The 15,923-nt window shown below is 40.6% G+C and overlaps 1 protein-coding gene across 1 annotated transcript in view; it reads right to left on the bottom strand.

Annotated features, from left to right (window-relative positions):
* acox3 (acyl-CoA oxidase 3, pristanoyl) overlaps nucleotides 1-15,923 on the bottom strand; it is a 151,827-nt gene that overhangs the window by 90,879 nt on the left and 45,025 nt on the right. The window contains exons 8-11 of the mRNA XM_078213482.1: nucleotides 11,050-11,146; nucleotides 10,274-10,456; nucleotides 8,940-9,062; nucleotides 1,990-2,110 (exon numbers count right to left, since the gene is read on the bottom strand). Of these exons, the coding sequence (XP_078069608.1) occupies nucleotides 1,990-2,110; nucleotides 8,940-9,062; nucleotides 10,274-10,456; nucleotides 11,050-11,146 (524 nt within the window). The remainder of the gene's footprint in view (nucleotides 1-1,989; nucleotides 2,111-8,939; nucleotides 9,063-10,273; nucleotides 10,457-11,049; nucleotides 11,147-15,923) is intronic.

Below are 15,923 nucleotides of genomic sequence, written 5' to 3'. Positions count from 1 at the left end.
GGTCTCTAACTGCAGCTTCTTTGCATCCTCCTTCTCCTCAGTTGACTTACCTAGTTGCTTTTCTGACACCTTAGGAGTCCCTGGGAATCGAGGATGACTTGTTTCCACTCCAATTCGATGGATTCTGTGTTTGCTGATAAGTCGAATGAGTAATCTCTGGACTCTTTTACATATGGGGCGTTGATGCTCGAAAGGTCAGGTGGTGAGTTGTTTGGAGGTTTGTGCACTTACCTAGCCTTCACCCTTTGCACATTCCCAAAAAAGTATCTTGATCTGTTCAGTCCTTCCCAAATAAACCTTCTCCAATTTGTGCAGGCACGTGCTAAAGCCTCCCATGAGTTAGCAGGGAAGTTTGACCCCTTCAAGGATGCTTTTGAGGACATTACTAAAGCACTTACACTATCCTCCTGAGAGTATCCTGCCGTGACTGAATTCCAAGGAGAGCAGTTGCTTTGGGAGTCTGCTGTCAAGACACAGGAACAACATGCCTTGCACAATGGAGCTTGTTTTCACTGACGAGCAGTGTTGCCTTGGGAAGAGGTCACTGCTGTTGGACCGCCATTATCACTGGATTTGGAGAAACTTGGTGGTACTTTTCCAATGCTTTGAGGTGCCTGCTGTAGGTTGTCCCATGACTCTCTAGTATACAGGAGCACAGTGTAAACCATAAACTTAGTCTTGGGTTTCAAATACTCTTTTTTTTTTCCAGCTGGCCTGAGGTTGGAGGTGATAGTGAATTTCACCATGATAATATCTTCAGCCGGCCTTCGGTGAGAGGGGTCTCTCAAGATACAGAAAATAATTCACATTTTCCAGGATCTCGCCATTGATCTTAATCGATGAGAGGTGTTGTTGTGGTGTGAGAGCTAGTTGGAAGAGACCTTTAGTTTTCCGAGTGGTTAGATAAAGGCCCTTTTTACTTTGCTTCGGAGACGGAATCGACAATGACTTGGAGCTCAGTTTCTGAATGAGTGCATACACATGTCATTTGCATACTGGAATGATTTTGGTTTTAGATCGAAGGCAACTTAGGTTTCCTGTCTGTTCTATAAATTGTCTCCGCACTTGCTGGAGGAGCAGTATTTCAGCATGAAAAATGGACAAGAGAGTTGACGCAATGGCGCAATTCCCTTTCATGAATCAATATTGACTCTGCCTCATCATAATATGATTCTCTAAGTGCTCTGTTACCATGTCTCAAAGAATAACATCTAGGATTTTCTGTACCATTAACGTCAGGGCTAACTGGCTTATAGTTCCCTGGTTTCTCTCTCCCCTCCTTTCTTGAAGTTACATTTGCTTCCCTTTAATCCATGCAGTCTGTTCTTGAATCTAGGGAATTCTAGAAGACAAAAACTATTGCATCTACTATATACAGCTACCCCTTTTAAAATGCTAGGGTGCTGGTTGTCGCGTCCAGGAGATTTGTCAGTTTTAAGGTTCATTAATTTTACCACACCATTTCTTTCTTATACTCGTAATGTTCCTCATTTCCACTAGATCTCGCTGCTCCAGCTTTACATCCTTCCCAAGGTATTTGCACTATTCCAATTCTAGCCTCTTGAGCATCCCTGCCTTCAATCACTCCTCCATTGGCAACTTGCCTTCAGCTGTAAAGGTACTATGTTCAGGAATTCACATCCTAAACTTCTCTGCTTCCATTTCTGTTTCCTCCCTTAAGATTCTCCTTTAAAAAAACATTCCTTTGACAAAGCATATGGTCATCTCTCCTTGGTCATTTTCCCAACATTATATTAATATAAGCTGTTGTACAAGTTTATCTGGTTCTAGTTGGATTTAATAGATGATGTGCAACAAAATTACTATTTTATTACTGTACTACAATTCCTCAAACTGCAATACTGTTGACATTCAAGATACTTACCAGGTCTTGTTGCCAAAACAGCTCGTTTAAATCAAGACTGTCTCATGATTCAATACAAACCCAATCATTATTTCTGAGATTTTACTACATATATTAGCACTTACTAGCAAGATAGCCATGACCACCACAAGCTTCACGGAACTCTTGAATGCCTTGTTGAGCTGTCCATGAGCCAAGGGATTTACTTGCACTCGACAGTGCATGTATTTCTTTACCAAGCTCTGCCTATATTAAAAAAAATTGTGTGAGGACAAGTGTTTGCAGTTGTGATTATATATTCAAAAGGAGCAATGCAATTAATTTAATTAGAGTACATTTCCTGCCAAGCATTCATGGTAGCCAAGGATCGACGCTAGTCTTGAACAAGTAGGATATCTGCCCTACAGTTTCATGTAGTCTGGATTTTCTATCATATTCCATCTGATCTTTGGGTGGTAATATAACAGGAGAAAAACACATACTTTTTCACTTGCTCATTATCCTGCTCCACCAGATATTCTGACTTCTCTCTCGATAGCCAAAACTGTGTAAGATGTAATAGATGGCTTTTTGAGATATTGACAAGGTTATCTATCTAGCAAGTCTTCCCCAACTCCCAATCTGTTCAAAGTGAAATTTCCGTCCAAGTTTAATGGCATGTTCCACCGGAATACAGTATTCTAAACGGTATTTAGAAACCAGTTTCTAGAAACCATGATGGATTAATCTTAACAAAATGAAGGCATCTTGGATTCTCCCAGCATGAATTTGTACAATTAGGTTGATGCAAAATAAAGATTATCTGAACAATAATGCAATGGAAATCTTCCTCATTCATTTGACATGAAGAATGAGTAGGTCATGTATGCTCTCAATGAGGCCCTGCCTGTGGAGGAAATGGCTGAATCCTCTTTTACTGCTGTGTCTTATTCACAAGGAATGTAGTTTTCTTTCCTCTGGTAGATGAGCATTTTTGGGGTTTTTTTTTGGACACAATGACGACTGGCTGGTTGGCAAATGCCGTCAGTGATGGCTTGGAAGGATTTCAACGGAGTAAGAATTTAGAGCTGTGGTAACAGCCCTGGACAGACTTGCCCATGTGCTGGAAGTTTACTGAAGTCAATCGAGAAGATACATCATAAATTGAATGACTGTCTTCAAGGTGAGCTGCAGAGAACAAAGCCAGTTTTCTTCTCAGGCAGTTATGTCTCCCACTCTTAGACTTAGGACAAATTGACACACTAATTGCAAATGTCTTGTTCACCTCCACAGAAAGTGCTTTGCCTCTCTCAAATTTTGGAGTGTCATGTGAATCTCTAAGGATTCCCACATTAACTATTTAGTCCATGGAAATTGTGATAACGTCAAGGATTGGTTTCACCAGTTAACTCATAAAACACACACTCAGCTCTAGGGTTTAACTGCTGGACAAGTCCCGATACGTCCCAGTGAATTTTCAACTCTGTTCCTGAGTGAACTAGTGGGTCACATGACTCCTCCCTCAGAGCCCCTGAAAGAAGCTCGTTACTACATCCCTCCCCATTTAAGCCCCTTATTGAAATAATTAAATTGAACAATTTCCAAAACAGGAATGATCATTTTATACTAGCCCTTCAATAACTCAGTTTGTCCAGTGATGACTTCTTTCTCAGAGCGATGCAGCTCAGACGACTGAGGTTCTTCTCTTGTGGTAGTTACTGTTGGGCTTATTTCACAAGGACATGCTCATTGTACCGATGTTTCATCTTCCACTGTTTCCTGAGGGATAACACTCTGGTCTGTTGCTGGCTGATCGACAATTTACTCCTCAGGCAACCCCCTACTCTTCCTGCTGGCACAATGATGAGTGACATGGTAGCACAATGGTTAGCACCACTGCCTCACAGCACCAGACACCCGGGTTTGATTCCTGACTTCGGTCACTGTCTGTGTGGAGTCTGCACGTTCTCCCTGTGTCTGCGTGGGTTTCCTCTGGGTGTTCCAGTTTCTTCCCACAGTCCGGGTGCTCCAGTTTCCTCCTAATGTGCTGGTTAGCTGCATTGGTCATGCTAAATTTTCCCTCAGCATACTTGAACAGACGCCAGAGTGTGACGACTAGGGGATTTTCACAGTAACTTCATTGCAGTGTTAATGTAAGCCTACTTGTGACACTAATAAATAAACTTTTAAAAACAAATTGGAGGAGGTCATAATATTGGCTCTTGCCCACGCAAGTGGTAAAAGCAAAACACTGCAGACGCTGGAATCTGAAACAAACAGAAAACGCTGTAAAATCTTAGCAGAGCTTAGATAAAGGGTCATCTAGACTCAATGTTGGCTCTATTCTCTCCCTCCAGATGCTGTCAGGCCTGCTGAGATTTTCCAGCATTTTCTGTTTTTGTTTCAAGTGGTCTACATGTTTGTTTTAAATCTTAGAAATCATAGAAACCCTACAGTACAGAAAGGGGCCATTCGGCCCATCGAGTCTGCACCGACCACAATCCCACCCAGGCCCTACCCCCATATCCCTACATACTTTACCCACTAATCCCTCTAACCTACGCATCTCAAGGGGCAATTTTAGCATGGCCAATCAACATAACCCGCACATCTTTGGACTGTGGGAGGAAACTGGAGCACCCGGAGGAAACCCACGCAGACACGAGGAGAATGTGCAAACTCCACACAGACAGTGATCCAAGCCGGGAATCAAACCCAGGTCCCTAGAGCTGTGAAGCAGCAGTGCTAACCACTGTGCTACCGTGTCGCCCCTTGTCCTGTACTTTAACCTCATAGGACAACGGCCCTGTTCTGGCCACTACAACTCATGGAATCCAATCTGGTCTGCAAGAACATTCAAGATAGAGGAACCAGTGTTGTGAAGATCGTCACAACAATGGTTCCTCTATCTTGAATGCTCTTGCAGGTTTGGATGCATCATAATTCCTCTTCCGGTTCCTCTAACTTGTCTCCACCCTCCCTACTAAGTGTTTTAAATTCATTCGTGGGATGCGAGTGTCACTGGCTGGGTCAGCATTTATTGCCCATCCCTCACTGCCCTGGGCTTGTTAGACCATTTCAGAAGGTAGTTAAGAATCAGCTTGCTGTGGACTTGAAGTCACATGTAGACCAGACAGAGTAAGGATGGCAGATTTCCTTCCATAGTGAACCAGATGGGTTTTTATTACACCAATCAACAATGGTTTCATGGTCTTTGTTAGGCATTTAATTTCGATTTTTATTGAATTCAAATTTCACCATCTGCTGTGGTTGGATTCATACGCAGGTCCCTGCGTTTCTGGATTACTGGTCCAGTGATAATACCGCAACACCAGGTTTAACCTGGTCCTCAACAGACGCCCATTAGAAGCTCAACTGGAGAGACTTCAGTATGCAAGGTGATCCTATATGATAGCAGGAACCCAGTCAACGTGGCGTTCAAGGATGCAAAGTGTCTAGAAAATTCATGGCCATTTTTACCTCTTCTGGTAATGTGAGGGGTGTACCTATCTCTGGCAAGGGAATATGACTCGCGCATCTGCACCGGCTATTAGTGTCTTTGGATGATGTTCAATGGTGTAATGATAAGCCAACAAGAACAACATCCAAAACTGTATCCGGGCCAAAGCTATTGGTGGGAATTGCCTTATCATCTTTGAATGAACCCAATGGTAGTTGTGGTCTATCATTAAAGTGAAAAGTTTCCCATTAAGATATTGGTGGAACTTTTTGATGCCACCGATGATAGCTTGGCCCTCTCCCTCTCTATTCGTGAATAGTTTTTCCCCAAATCTTTTCTCAACACATATCCTACAGGCCTCTCCGACCCATCATTCATTTTGTGGGATAAAACTGTCCCAACACCATATGGGGATGCATCACATGTTAGTATTATCTTCTTGGTAGGGTTGATGTGCATCAATAAACAGGACAACTGCAACACCTGCTTGACCTGGTTAAATGGTTCCTTTTGTGGTGCCTTCCGGATCCATCTCTGGTGTTTCTTTAATAATCCATGCAGTGGAGCTAACATCGTTGGCAGGTTTGGGAGGAACTGCCCATAATAGTTAACCAAAAAGATTTGAGTTCTGAGATATTCCTTGATGCTGGTGCCTCCATGATTGGTTTCATCTTATCCTCCATGGGATGCAGCCCCTGTGTGTCCACCCAATAATCCAGGTAGGCCACCTCCTTAGCCTAGAAGGTGCACTTCTCTCTCTTGAGACGCACTCTTGCTTCCTGGAATTTCCTTAATACTTCTTCCAAATTTTAAGTGTTCTTCTATTGTAGGTCCTGTTACTAATACAAAAGTGACACCTGGCAAGCCTTGCAGTAAACTTTTCATGGTTCTTTAGAATATAGCACATGCTTATGAAACTCCAAAGAATAAGCATGTATATTGGTACAACCACCTATGGGTGTTTATGGTCACATATTCCCTCGAGGAATTGTCTAACTCCCATTGCTGGTAGGCATGACTCATGTCTAACTCAGAATATTTGACCTCCAACCAATTTTGCATAAAGATCTTCAATTTTGGGAATGGGATACTTATCCAGCTTTGTGTCTGGTTCACTGTCAGCTTTGTAATTCTTGCAGATGAAAATAGTTTTATCTGGTTTCCTTACTGGTGCAATGGGTGTTACCCATTCTGCAAACTGCACTGGTTGAATGATGATCTCCCAGCCTTTTCAACTCCATTTTGACATTCTCCAATAACGCATAGGGCACAGGTCTAGCCCTGAAAGTTTTTTGGGCTTCCAGGTTCACATGAATTCTCACCTTTACTCATTTTTCCCAGTTCTACATTATGGTACTTGCTGAAGATCTTCTGCAGGCCCCCTTCTTGATGCTAAAGATCTCTACCAATATAATTTGAGCCAGTTGTGCTCCATCAAACTCAGTCCCTGATCAGCCACCACGACTAAAAGCAGCTGACCGGATTGCTGTCGAAAGCTCACTGGAGTCATCATTGTGCCAATTATTTTTCTGGCCTCCCCCATATGTGTCATCAGTGTTCTTCAACCTCCGAGGTGGATCCCTTCCTAAAGGTACTGGTAAGTCTGCTCCCACATCATGGTGGCTGAGGCCCCAGTGGCCTTTTCCATCTGTAACGGCCTTTCATTTACCAATAACTCCATTGTGATTGGGGCCACTTTTCCCGCTTTTACATAATTGATAGATAACTTTCCGCTCTGCCTTAGGACCATCTTCCATACGGTGTACTGGTGGTGTATTGTTTGATTTACTTGTGCTAGACAGGTTCTGCTTTCTACTTGCACTTGTGTCTCAGATGAGCTTTTTTCTGGCACCTGAAGCATTCAGCTTCCCTAAATCTGCATATGTCTGAGAGGGTGGCTTGCCCCATATCTGTAACACTCTGCACATGCTGGGAGTGATCTTGAGCCCACACTCGCCGTCCATGGGAATGGCAGCAGGGGCTCAAGATTCGGCAAAACCCTGGAAATTGCAGAGGTCGCCAATGTGGTGGGCTGGGGTGAGGTCATTGTTTGCTCTGATTGGGGTGCCCTTTAAACATTGCGCCCAGTTCTCAGTGCAGCCGGGCTTTGCCAGCGTGTCAGATTTTGCCCACTGGGTCTATTCTAGGCTGTTGGTATAACCTTCCATTCCTTCTGGTTCTTCCAGTTCCTGTATTTATTTCCTTGCTTGAACCAGCACTTTCACTCCTGGCACCACTGCTGCTTGCGGTTTCCGCCCTAACCGATGAATAGCGCTGCTCAGAGCACTTTGTAACTCCTGGCTGCCCTTCCCCTTGGCTGAAGTAATCTACACCGCCATTTTAAAATTTACCTCTGATTCTGCCAAAAGCTTCTTTTGTATGGCGTCAATGTTAACACCATGTACTAAACGATCTCTTGGCATCTCATTTAATGTAGTCCCAAAATCACAGTGCTCTGCAATCTTCGAGTCTTATCACAAAGGCTGAAATGCTCTCATCTGGGGCTTTCTGAGTCAAATTAAACTTGTAATGCTGTAAGATTATTAGGGCTTGAGGTGGTAGTGCCCCTTGATTAACTCTACGATCTCAATGTTTTAGTAACGGGGCATTTGGGGATCTTAAACTTAGAATCAGACACTGTCTGTGCCCCACACGCAGTTAACAAAATTATTCTCTGCTTCTCCTCCCACTCTCCTTCAGTCGTATGGAAAAAATAATTTAAGCGGTCCACACACTGTATCCAATCTTCTGTAGCAGGAGCGAATGGCTCTAATTTTCCAAAATGAGGCATTTTTATTGTTCTCTTCCTTGCAGACTGAGCTAGTCAAGACATGTTCTGCAACTCTTGCAATCAGACTTTTTTCTACAAATTCTTGCAATCTGAATTGCTGGTCTTTACCTTGTTGCCCATGTAATAACTTCAAGGAATGTTTCCACCAGTTAACTTATAAAACAATGATTTATTACAACTATTTACAGAGTGCTTTAAATGGTCTTCAATACTTAGCTCTAGGTTCAACTGCTGGGACAAGTCCCAACATGTCTCAGTGAATTCCCAACTCTGTTCTGATTGGACTAGCGGGTCACTTGACTCCTCCCTCAAAGAATGCCCCTTAAAAGGTGCTGGCTACTACAGAAATGAAAGCCAGAGTACTTTATAAAAAGCAATGCATGGGATAAACGACTTGGAAAGCAATAAAATCAGACCTGAACAAATGGAATACCCAAAGTTAAGGTTTCTAATTAGACAAAAACTGCAAACTTTGCAATCAGTAGTAATAAATCCAACACATCTTTAAGAAGCCAATTTCAAAGAGCTCCATTATTGCTTATGAAGAGACATGCAATGTGAGTAGGGTCACCAGTTGAGAAAGAAAAATAGATTCGGCATCGTAACAATTTTCTACTGTTGACTCCATTGTTACTATGACATTCTTGCACGCTGGTAACAAAATTTAGGTATTGTCATCTCATTCAATCAGGCAATGAATTTCAATAATTTGCTTGCCCATTCAGTGTGGTGCTCTTAAGACAGGGAAAATAATTGTTAATATGTATGTTTGCAAGTTTTAGCAATTTTCAAAAGCAGATCTAGCTCCACATGATACTTGTGTACTAATTTGTAATAATACCCACCTGTCTCTCACTCTTGTCCTTCATCAACATTCCCATTTGATATTCAACATAGTTCATGAACAGTGACTTGAAAAAGTGGTCTAGTGCATAAGTGGCTGCCAAATAGGGAATAAGACGCCATTGCTGAAATAAAGGAAAATATTTCACTTAAATTATATGACATAAGAAAATTAACTGATTATGAAGAGAGAAATTCTATGGAGTTGTTTGAGCTTTTCCTGTAACTCTTGCAGGAGACTTGACGAAATCTTTTAAAAACCATTTCTCTAAGATTTCTGTTGAAGCTATAGAGAGAACAAAGAAGCTCTGTTGAAATGTTGCTATAACATCTATGGCAATCATTTATCGTAATTAGACAAAGTGACAAGCTACAGGATTGGGTTACAGAATGGGGAGCAATTTTCTGTTCCTCAAGTGCAATGGTTCTCAAACTAGGTTTTGCAGCCCCACACAGCCTCTGTACAAACAAAATAATGTGAAAGTGCCAGCCAGATTGCGTGAGTGCAGTCTAGCCACCACATATGCAACTCGTGTAGCAATAATCCCCAAAGTGCAGGGAATTATTCATTATGCTCATAGCCATACAAAGTCCCCCTCTCAAAGACACACACTTGGAAATAGAAAGGGATGAGTGTGCAGAGATGTCATGACGTGGAGATGCCGGCGTTGGACTGGGGTAAGCACAGTAAGAAGTCTCACAACACCAGGTTAAAGTCCAACAGGTTTATTTGGTAGCAAATACCATAAGCTTTCGGAGCACAGCTCCTTCGTCAGATGGAGTGGATATCTGTTCTCAAACAGTGCAAACAGACACAGAAATCAAATTACAGAATACTGATTAGAATGTAGAGATTTGCATTCTAATCAGTATTCTGTAATTTGATTTCTGTGTCTGTTTGCACTGTTTGAGAACAGATATCCACTCCATCTGACGAAGGAGCTGTGCTCCGAAAGCTCATGGTATTTGCTACCAAATAAACCTGTTGGACTTTAACCTGGTGTTGTGAGACTTCTTACTGTGCAGAGATGTGACAGAAACTAAATTACATACAAGTGTTCCTGTTAACCAGGAGAATTATTGCGACTCCTTTATTATTGGTCTCTATGATACTTTAAAAACTGAAATATTGTTTAAATGTGGAGTTAAGAAAAAGCCATCAAATATACAAAAAATGCTTTCAATGTTACATTCTTTACATAGACAATGACAATGATAACTTGTTTCTAGATAGGAAAAATGTCCCTCTTGAATACGAAAAATAAGATGAGGTTTTAATTCAATTTGTTCCTAGTACAGTAGAATGTTCATCATTATACTTAACATTGGCACGTACCTGCAATTGATACTCAAGCACTGGTATTTCCTCATGGTCTGTTGGTCCAAATTGACGACGAACGGCAGAATAGCGAATAGCAATTGTCAAGCATAACTTAAGATTTATGACTGCAATTCCTGTGATTGACACTCTACCAACAGATAGTGCTCCAAGAGAAGCACCAAATCGACGATTAGGGTCCTAAAAGGGAATAAAAAATAGAATTGCAACAGCTACAAGTACCACTTTCAAGGATGATTCTAAATAAAATGTCTTTCTAAGGCACAATTTCAAATGCCCTATGCTGATCCTTTTACCCTTCAGAATGTACTGACAGAAGGTCTTTACAGGAATACCTCCAGCTGGATACTAAAATAATCTATAGTGACTACAGCTATACAGTCATTTGCTGGTTTTAATCTTGTTAAACATATCAATCAGTTGCTAATAAAGGCAGCAATGCACCTTCAACAGCATAGACCTAATTGAATGGATTACCCCATTTGACAGTGGCCTTTTCCTTACAAGCACTCAGCCGATTCACCATTCCTGATCATATGTACAACATTCTAGTCTGTAAAATGTATTTTGATGAGCTATGTATAATCAAGGGCACAGTAGATCCCCACACCTGATAATATGGGAAACTTTTGCATGATGTGTTTTATGGGCTTTGGCTGCCCAGCATTTCTTTATCAGCTCTTGTATGACATTAGGAAATATTTAAATGCTGCTACAACAAAGTAAAGGACAATTATAAATTTAAATGGTTTTTATTGGCTATTATATTGCACCTTGAATGAAGTTACATAAGTTCCTTCAGGCGTGACATCACCGGTTCTATTTAATAGATTTTCTCGTGGTATTCGAACATTGTGGAACACAGCAAATCTGTTAAAACAAACCGAATCACATTGAATTAGTTTGTAAGCTCCCACGTCACAAGCAGCACCTTGTATACAACTGACAAATATTGGAAATCTGTTGCCTCAATTGAGCAAATTTTCAACGTGCATCAAATTTGCATGATGCCCAATCAGAAGTGCACTTTGTAACAACTGGAGCTATTATGCTAGTGGCATTCTATAAAGTAATCAAGTGCAATAACCAGAATTAAGCAGACTCAACATGACTTGGGACAAAATGAGTGATGGATATATGAAAGCTCCAGGTGAGAATCGCTCTTTGTTGAAAGCACCCAGTCATCGAATCAGCTTTGCTCTGGAGAAAGCTATGTACTTCACTGGCTTCCCAAGACATAATTGCTTTTTTTTTTCTCACCCTACTGGAGAAAGTGCAACTTTTCAATGTGAGAGCACAGCCTGCCTGAAATTTGCTATGTTGATTCCTTCAACCAAAAAGTAACTACTTGGATGATTAACAATTGAACTGTACTTGGGACTGTGAAATGTACTGGCAACTTTTTTAACTGTATTCAGTGTCAGAATTTGATTCAACACTGGAAAAGATGCTAATCCCTATTCAGTGCAATGACAGATCTGAGGATCTCTTGCCTGCACAATTAAAATGGATCCTTTCCAATGGAACTAAATGGGATAAGCATTTTTTTTTAAAAAAAAATCACTTTCTGGGAAATTAATTTGGGATAATTTCAATCTATCTAAAGTATGTTTCCCCTCTAAAATCTAGATTTATTATTTGAGGCTTAAATGTTTTTCTGAAAAGTTTATTTATTCTGATGAATTAAAATCCACAGGAATTTGAATGCATGCGAGCAAACATCAATTCCTTCTGGCAGAGGAAAAACATGTGGATAATATTTAAATACGACAGCTGAAAATGTTTCCCTTGAGGACTGTACGACTATATGCTGAAAGTTGAGCTGAATGTTGACAAAAATCTTTTGGCATATCCTCTCGTAAATAACATTTAACAATTAATTCACTCTAATGGTGACTGAAGCAGACCATCTAAGAAACAGCTATTGCATATTCCGAAATACAAACTGTTACGATGGTTAGAATCTCAAACTTTTAAGTTGTTCTGTAAATGGGGGGAGAAAAAGCAGTTGCATATACTTATTAGTTAAAAGATTACTGTACTGGACAGAAACACACAAGACAGTAGGCAAACAAGACCCAGACTGCAATTGCATTACGACAATTTGGAATAAAGTCAGAATTCTTACGAGATGTCATCTCCCATTGACTTGGAAAATTGCTCATTCCCTCTGTGTCAAAGGAGGTATTAGGTAATTTTCAAAGTATTGACATTTCAGATTTATTTTCTGAATATAACTTTTTATATATTCAGTCAAACAGAACTTTTATTTGCAATGAGTTCCAACTTGTTCTTTAATGAAAACGCCATAATTTTTTCCAGATTTTTCTCCTTTTCTCCTCTGAATTATGCAATTTTGAAGTAACACAGAGAATAGATCCTTGGAATGATCATAAACACAAAAAACCTCGTCAAGAGGATTAGAATCCATTACCAGGTTCCTGATATTAAACTGCCCTTAAAATAATTGGAATTTACTTAACAATATACTAAAGGAAACCTCCACGAAATATTGAAATAATGTATTAAAGCAGAGGCACAGGAAGTATATCTTGTAAATCATGGACATATGAATAGACTGCATAATCATAACTCCCTCAAAATTGATCCTTGTAGATGTTGTCTCACATTACCTCTATTTCATAAATTATATTATTTTATTATCTCCTTTATTGATGCAGATTTTGTATATGCGTGTCTATCTGTCTATCCTTTTTCTCTCTCTGCCTGGTACACCTACAGCGTACTAACCATCAATCAGTACTCTTGATGCCCTCAATATAGTTTGCACAGGAGAATTGATGATTGCGATGCTGTTGCTAAAGTTTTATTAAGAGCAAAATGCTGATTTTGATACCTATGTCCGGTGTATGAGTCTAATAACCAACAACTAGGATTCAGTAATACAGGTGACTGTTGTACTGGCCACAGACGGTTAGCTGAAACAGTCACCACGCAATAGGTCGAGCTGCAAATTTAAACCACCTGATAAAGTTCAAATAACCAGGCTGAAGGACTGAGAAAAACCAGGTAATTATTTCTTGATTTCATTTATTGTCACATGTATTATACAGTGAAAAGTATTGTTTCTTGTGTGCTATACAGACAAAACATACTGTACATAGAGGAGAGTGTGCAGAATGTAGCATAATAGTCATAGTTAGGGTGTAGAGAAAGATAAACTTTGTGAGGTAGGTCCATTCAAAAGTCTGATGGCAGTGGGGAAGAAGCTGTTCTTGAGTCGGTTGGTACATGGCTTCAGACTTTTGTATCTTTTTCCCGACGGAACAGAGTATGTCCAGGGTGCATGGGGTCCTTAATTATGCTGGCTGCTTTCTGAGGCAGTAGGAAGTGTAGGCAGAGTCAACGGGTGGGAGGCTGGGTTGAGTGATGGACTGGGCTTCATTCACGACCCTTTGCAGTTTCTTGCGATCTTAGACAGAGCAGGAGCTATGCCAAGTTGTGACACAACCATAAAAAATGCTTTCTATGGTGCATCTGTAAAAGTTGGTGAGAGTCGTAGCGGACATGCCAAATTTCCTTTGCCTTCTGAGAAAGTAGAGGTGCTGGTGGGCTTTCTTAACTATAGTGTCAGCATGGGGGGGACCAGGACAGATTGTTGATCTTCGTCCCCATTGATGTAGACAGGGGTATGTTCTCCACTACGCTTCCTTAGTTTTGTTGACATTAAGGGAGAGATTATTGTCACCACACCAGTTCACCAGATTCTATCTCTTTCCTGTACTCTATCTTGTCAATTGTTTGAGATCTGACCCATTATAGTGATGTCATCAGCAAACTTGAAAATCGAGTTGGAGGGGAATTTGCCACACAGTCATAGGGAGTGTAAGGAATGTAGAAAGGGGATGAGGATACAGCCTTGTGGGGCACCGGTGTTGAGAATGATTGTGGAGGAGGTGTTGTTGCCTGTCCTTACTGACTGCGGTCTGTGGGTTAGGAAGTTCAGGAACAAGTCGTAGGGGGAGGAGCCAAGCCCCAGGTCATGGTATTTGGAGATGAGTTTCGTGGGAATAATGGTGTTGAAGGCTGAGCTGTAGTCTATACATAGGTGTCTTTGTTATCTAGATGTTCCAGGGTTGAGTGCAGGGCAAGGGAGATGGCGTCTGCTATGGACCTGTTGTGGCAGTAGCCGAACTGTCGTGGATCCAGACAATCTGGCAGGCTGGAATTGATTCATGCCATGACTACCCTTTTGAAGCACTTCATAATGATGGATGGCAGAGCCACTGGACGATAGTCATTGAGGCTCGCTGCCTGATTCTTCTTTGGTACCAGGGTGATGGTCACCTTCTTGAAGCAGTTAAGGACCTCAGATTGTTGTAAAGAGAGGTTGTAGATATTTGTGAATACCCCCGCCAACTGGTCTGCGCAGGATACGAGTGCTTATCCTGGTACCCCATCTGGGCCAGTCGCTTTCTGTGGGTTGACGTTCAAGTACACAGCAGCTTTTACTACATTATATCTTAGTCTGTCAGTAAATTTCTTCTACCATAACATACGTACATTCTGAAAGCAACTCAATTTATTCATATCACACATTTTCATATTTTGCTATTTATTAGAGTATTTTTCACTCAAAATAAATTCTTGACATCCTATTATAGAGTTAGAAGATTAATAGTAACAAGGGTGAATGAGACAGTAATGCAGATTAATTTAATCTTTGATCAGCTTTGCTTTGATCTTACTCACATGATGTTGGCGAGGCTGAATTGAAAATGTATTAAACACGAATTGTGGGCTCCAACTTATACTCAATTGCATTGTACAAGACAGCAGAAAAGCATATGGTTTCAAATAATAATTTCCTACTTTAGAATATTAATAAGTAACAGTGCAAAAGTAACCAGCCTCGCTGCATCCCATCCTCCAGCCCCATCAGCACATGGCAGCAATTGTTGTAAATATAACTCATTTTAATATGGGTGTAGGAGGCTGCTTTCCTTTTTTTTTGTGGATCTTATTTCTAGACTTACAGTAAACAGAATGTGAAAATAAACTGAATTAGAGTAACCGTGTATAGGTAAATATCTGAGTAAGCTTAAAAAATGTTGAAATTTTAAGAAAAAAAATCAAATTTTCTATGTAGCCTGAAAGACAAGAACTGTTTTATTAAAATAACTTCAGACTTGTGGTTTAGCATTGCACTGAATGTGGGTTAGTCCGTAGTGCCAGTTACCACATTTGTGTCAATAGTATGGAGTTCCTGTTTGTATAATGGTGCAGGGGTTAAGACAACAAAATAAGGTTCATTGATTTGCATGAGTAATTACTGGATGTTCTTCCAGACATCATGCTCTGTATGACTTAACCAACCACTTCACAATTTGCTGAAGAAAATAAATTGATATTTCAGGGTTATTAGCGAAGGGATATAAACAGGGCTCCAATATAAATACACTATAATTTGAGTTAAGTAACTTAATTGATACAGAAGCCACATCATAAGCAATCTCTTGGCTGACGATACTAATATTTTTTTCAAAAGGAAAGCAAAGTTTTAATCTGTAATTGGAAAAATTAGGATCTGACCCAGCAGAAGTTACTCCACAGAAATTAGATTTTATAAAATGGATTATATGCTGAGGGTAGACTTTCCACACTCCAGTGTAAATGGCAGGGGCGT

This window comes from Mustelus asterias, chromosome 1 (assembly GCF_964213995.1).
Source record: "Mustelus asterias chromosome 1, sMusAst1.hap1.1, whole genome shotgun sequence".
Lineage (NCBI taxonomy): Eukaryota > Metazoa > Chordata > Chondrichthyes > Carcharhiniformes > Triakidae > Mustelus > Mustelus asterias.
Note: the sequence above shows the minus strand (reverse complement) of the source record. Positions and strands in the feature narration are given on the sequence as shown.